A 6,000-nucleotide genomic window follows, 5' to 3' on the forward strand; every position below is an offset into this window, starting at 1 on the left:
ACAAACTTTTTATGCAGATATAGATGCATATAATAATAATTACATGAAGTAATCCAAATAGTTAAGTGGTTGTACAAATATCTCAAATTTTACAATAAACATCATCAAGACAGAAAGTCCTTATGCTTTATTCTACAAATTGACTGGCTTTATTCACTCATGAATTCATAAATAACTAGCAGCTAAGAGTACAAAAATCTAAAAGCATGAAGTTGACAACATATGCTGTTCAGTACTTAAAACTAAACCTATCTGGTGTTGAATCATAATTTTTATAGATTAACATATTTTTTATCCCTCTTGTACTAAGAGTACTGAGCTGTGTCTTATATATCAAAAACAAAAACTAAGAGGAAATGACATTGACAAATCATAGCATACAGTAATTTAATCCATTTTGTTAATCAAACACCATTGGCATTGGCTGAATTGCACAACTCTATAGTCAACACACTTTAGGTTCAGCAATGAAAAAGTAAGAATCTTCTAAAATGGTACTCTTCCCCTTGAATGACATGCACTGATAACCTGAATTGTAGTACTACAAAATTAAGTGATTTTAAATAAATAGAAAGACAAAGAAAAGTAACAGTCAAATCTACAATAAATCTATACTAGTCACATCAAAAATGTGGATACATAACTTCATTCAAAAATGTGAGTCATGAAAGGAAAGTTAAAATGATCCATTTATACAAACTAAATGAAGGTCATTTATTCTATAATAAAACAAAAAATTCATCTAAATCCTGAGATGTTAGTTTACAATAATATTGGTGGTTTAGTTTAACAAGTGAATTGGATGATGTCTAAAAACACTGTTCACAAAATTTTGAAGCTCAAAAAAATAATCTCTTTCTTTAAAGAAAGGCTATTTAAACATAGAGAAAAATAAAGATAACTCCTTAGGCCTCATTCTGATAATCATTTTTATCCAACTTTAAGGCCTTTGGTTCACTGTATCAACTTGCACAACTTCATATTTACAATTGCATTCATACACAATCACTAACTTTCATATGACAGTGATAAAAAAAGTTGCAAAGAGATGGTACTTTTCCTGTACCAAGTAAACTGAATTCAGATTAATGAAAACAGCTAAAAATTTATTTTTGAGTTAGTGCAAGTTAGCTCATTCCAGATTTAAAAAAAAACAAAACTGTTTTAATTAGATAAAGAATAGCCATTATAGTTAGCAAGCAAAGCTGTCTGGCTTTGACAATCAGAACTGAACAGGTTCTGAGACTTTTCTACAAGAATTTTGAATTAAAAGTAATATCATTGTTAGAGTATAGTAACTTGTTTGGAACATTTCAGTAATCTATGGTCTTTCTATAATTATTTTAAATGCTAAGAATATATCAGCGAAGGCAAAGAAAAATATTATAATCTGTCAATCCCACTTCGTCTGTGATATGCAGTGCTAACAAGGCCCATCAACCAGGACTCATTAGACTGACTGACACATAGTGATCTATCTATCAACTTTCAAAAACTGTTACTGCATGAAACAGGTTAAGTGAGCGAATGGTAATCACTCAGTTGTACTTAAGTAATCTACAAATAAAATATAAACTATTTTGGGTAAGAATTAATAACACAATTACTTTTTTTCAGAATCAATTGCTTTATTTTAATTCACTTTACTACAATTCACAATAGCTGGCAAACCAGATAATAGTATTCCTGTTTTTGGAAATGATTGAGCAATCACAACATTATTGTGAGGGAACTACATTAGTAATTCTAAGAAACCATTAGTGAAAGCAAAGAATATTATAACACATCTACCACACTGTTGTTTTGCCTATCCTAATACCTGCAATTTGACAACAGTAAAAAATCTTAAATATTGAATGGGTGGATTAATATGACTATGGGAAAGGCAATTCCACTGCCAAAACTAATTGTTAGCAAATGGTGATGACCATAAAACTTGCATCAAACATACAAGGATTTATTCTGCCTTTATACATTACTTCTCATAGGTTAGTTTGGAATATACAATTTTTTTCTTAAAACATCAGTAGTGCAGTATATTTAATAACCTCTAGTGTACCATTAACATTGCATCAAACTGCAAAAGGCACAAGCAATTCATTAAGTAATCAAAAGTGAACAAACAAGATTATCATTTGGTATAACTCACAATTTCAACATATGTCCATTGATACTGTGGTAAAAGTTTTTAAAGTCACCATCAATGAAGGAAATCCTCTGAAGGAATGCAGTATTTGACAAGTTGCCAAGTGTAATAGGCTCCCACAATGAAAAGTCCAAATGTTGCATATTAATAAGTTAAGTGGGAATCAGTAATATCTGGTTAGAGGACACCTAATAGAGTGACACAGTTTACTTCTCATTCTGTGGCCATGTCAACACTCACAACTGTTTCATTTGGAAGGGATGCAATTCACATGCATTTGTACAGCAGTTGTTGCATAACAACAAAGTTACTGTGTAGACTGGGTTAACATGCAAGTTTATCAGTTACTCATCTTTTATGGTTTCACAAACAATGAACTTTAGGAAGTGAGAGTAAACATTAGTGATCCATGTTGGAACATGATGTCATTCCTACACTTTAGAGAAACAGACTTTTAAACAGGACATTCTTTACTCAAGCTCATATTCCACCCCAAATTTCACTGTCTACCAAGACCTTGCTTTTGAAAACCTAACATGTCATCAGAAAAAAATTTCCACACAAATGAACCCTTACCCATACAAATGGCGAGTCAAGTAACCACCAGAAACATGGCAAACAATCCAAAGAGCAACTACTGTAAAGCATGCTATATGTTTTAGTTGTATGTATACATACATCCCTCATAAATGCAAGTTATAGCAGATATGGTGACCACTTTAATCTTTCTCATCACACTGGTTGTCTCAGTGTAGTTTGTTAGTTAGCATTGAAAAAGGCTTTTCTTCAATCTTATCAGTTCAAATTCAACATAACTCTACCTGTAATGTTTGATTTTGAAGCCATGGACATCAAATCAGTACATCTAACTTTGAAATAATACTATCAAAAGAATATTTCTATTTTTTTAAAATAAATGTTGCACAGAGGAGTTATAAAAATGACTCATTTAAATATCAGAAGAGATTATGTAAATTTCATTTACTTTCCTTGAAACATAGAACATAATGTCATATTACAAAGATAATTTATATTAGGTTGAATATGTTGTCTGTTAAGGTATTTTTTCTATTTAAGTCTTATGAAGAAATAGTATTTGCTTATTGGTTTTTATAGCCTGGATCCAATGTTCATGATTGCTTTGTTTAGTACTGCATCCTAGAGTAACAATTTAAACCCTGTCCTGTTTAACATTCAAGTAGGATCTATGTTCTATGAAGTATAATGTATTGCACCATGTTTTTCACAATATAAAGGATGCAAATGCAACTTAAGTCTTAAAGTAAGATCTTTAAGATGTTCTTGCTGTTATGTTGTAAATAATTATATTTATAATTATCCCTAAAATTATGAAACAAAGCAAAGAGAACTACCTCTAAGTGCAGTTTAAGTTGTCAAAGCCCAGTCCTAAAATATGGACTGAAAAGTTGTTATATTAAAAATAAAAATAAAATTATTAAAGTAAAGCTGTTTACTATGTTCCATTAACGACAGTTTGGTAGTATTAGTAGTGCTAATTACACTATTTATTTGTGCCACTTTCACTGTCTTTAGTGCGTAAGTTTTAACTTCTGACCAAAACACGTAATATACTACTCACTTGTTAAGTTTACTGCACTACTAATACTATTAGTTACTTTAGGAATCGTCTACCGAACTCGATAACAGTATAAAGCAAGTATCATTATTACAATAGTATTACTAATAATTAATTAATAGTAGTTGAACTTATGTTTCTTCTGCAAGAATACTATCAACGTAGTAGGTCTACATAGTAAGACGCGAAAATGTAAAACTGAATGAGATCCGAGTGAGAAACATGCTCCTGCTGCTGGAGTGTAAAGAAGTTGAAAAATTGAAACAGTAGCAGCTTAAAGTTACTTTCTTTTTAAAAATTATATATGAAACATTATAATTTGTAAATAAAACACTTACCTTTGCTCTTCAGAGAATAAAAGATAACTACTAAAGTTACTGATAAAAATCTATACCACAGCAACCGAATAAAATCATCTTGATTATTCGCCATTTTGTTCATTATACTGTTCAAACACTAGAGGTCAAGTGAATTTTGACGTCACATGGTCAATGATACTTAGAATGTAGCGCCATCTCAAGACAATTTATAGATTCACATTAATTTAACATATACAAGAATATTTGTTTCTCTATCATCTTTGAACCCAAATAAAGCTTAGGCAACGTATTATTAAATTTAGCGAAAGTGTTTAAGCACAATACACAATATGACAGTAAAATATTTAAAAAATAAATAGTATTTCAATGTATAGTTTTTAAACTCTAATATTTCCTGAAGTTTTTATTAACACCTTATTTTCATATTTCCTAGCAAATTAATTTTCTTTCTAAAAAACAAAATTTTAGTAGTATAGTTAAACATTTCTGATGGCTTCGCAGATGGTACGAACGCTTCATGTCTCAGTAACTGAAACACTGTTGGCTTTTTTTTACAGTTTTCTTTTTTTATAATAACAGCTAAAATATTAAAACACAAAATTACAAGAAAGTAAATATAATAAATTTATATATTTTAAATTAATGACACTTATTACTTTCATAGGAGGATAATTGAGCAACAAAATATAAGGAAAAATCTAAAAAACACTGTTATAAAGTTTAACGCTAAGAATGTATACTACATAAAACATTAAGTGTTTTTTCTTAATATGGCCAGATGTGGAGGTATAATATAAAACATCACATAAAGCCTTTACTGTTTAGGTTGTTGAAATATATTAGTCTAAAATATAAAAAGCAAACTTTCTTTCGTAAATAGCTTACTACAGAGCATGTAAAAATAACGTTATATGCTTTAAACTGAGCGCCTTCAAAGACACAGTGGTATGTCTGCGGATTTTCAATGCTAAAAGCCGGGTTTTGATACTACATAGTAGGCAGAGCACAGATAGCCCATTGTATAGCTTTACGCTTAATGACAAGCAAACCAGCATTTCAACTGAGTACTTATGTGGATTGACAAAAACATTATATATTAACTGAGAGATTAGAATTTGATGATTTACTGAAAATATCCAAAAAATATAATGAGATTCATAATTTAGGCATAAAACCTGGATATGTTTCTCATTGTTTCTCATTTTATAAATATTAAATACATAAGCTATCTCAAAATAATATCAATTCCGGCTACTTCTAGCAACCTCAGCTAAATACTTTACACAATGATTGAGGTTCCTCATCTTAGGTCAAATTTCTGTTAAATTATCAGCCTCATTGAGTCCATCACTGTTCGACCCTTAAATTTATAGCAAGTTTTAATACTCTATCCCACTCCGTGGACCAAATTTTACTTTATCTGATATCTAGCTTGATTCCAATGAAAATTTATAGCTTATGCACATATTAATGGAGAAATAAAAACTTTGTTAGTAATCTTAAATGTAAAAATAATTAATTTGAAGCAGACGATTGTGTAAATATTTACATTCAACAAAACAACTTACTGCAGTATTACGTTTTCGGTATTATACACATAATGTATCTCAAAATACTCACAATTCCTTGGGCACTTTTTTGAACTTATCCTCACTTAGCCCTAAATAATATTCGATGGTTGAAACAAAAGCACAACTCTTCAACTAATTACTGATTACTAATAATATTTTATCACGTCCTTTGAACTGTGATGTCTTATCATACACACTCGTTAGGTGTTAAATTCATCATACTCACTGACTCTCTCTGGATTATTCAAAAAGATTAAATTCGGCTTTAAATAACCTTCTCAATGCATTAAGTCGAGATTGTTTACTTAGCTTAAATTTTCTATAATAGATGAAAAAGTCTATTTCTTCATCTATAATCGTTCATCT

The 6,000-nt window shown here is 29.9% G+C and overlaps 1 protein-coding gene across 3 annotated transcripts in view; it reads right to left on the reverse strand.

Moving 5' to 3' along the window:
* Positions 1–4,219, reverse strand: part of LOC143255818 (bone morphogenetic protein receptor type-1B-like) — a 69,419-nt gene extending 65,200 nt beyond the window's left edge. The window contains exon 1 of one of the 3 annotated variants that reach the window (XM_076512093.1): positions 4,082–4,219. In XM_076512093.1, the coding sequence (XP_076368208.1) occupies positions 4,082–4,184 (103 nt within the window). In that variant the 5' untranslated portion in view covers positions 4,185–4,219. Of the gene's footprint in view, positions 1–2,149; positions 2,378–4,081 lie in introns of those variants that run through there. The other 2 variants (XM_076512095.1, XM_076512098.1) reach the window with 2 other exon arrangements.
* Positions 4,220–6,000: the final 1,781 nt, after the last annotated feature.

The sequence above is a fragment of the Tachypleus tridentatus genome, chromosome 7 (genome assembly GCF_004210375.1).
Source record: "Tachypleus tridentatus isolate NWPU-2018 chromosome 7, ASM421037v1, whole genome shotgun sequence".
Classification (NCBI taxonomy): domain Eukaryota; kingdom Metazoa; phylum Arthropoda; class Merostomata; order Xiphosura; family Limulidae; genus Tachypleus; species Tachypleus tridentatus.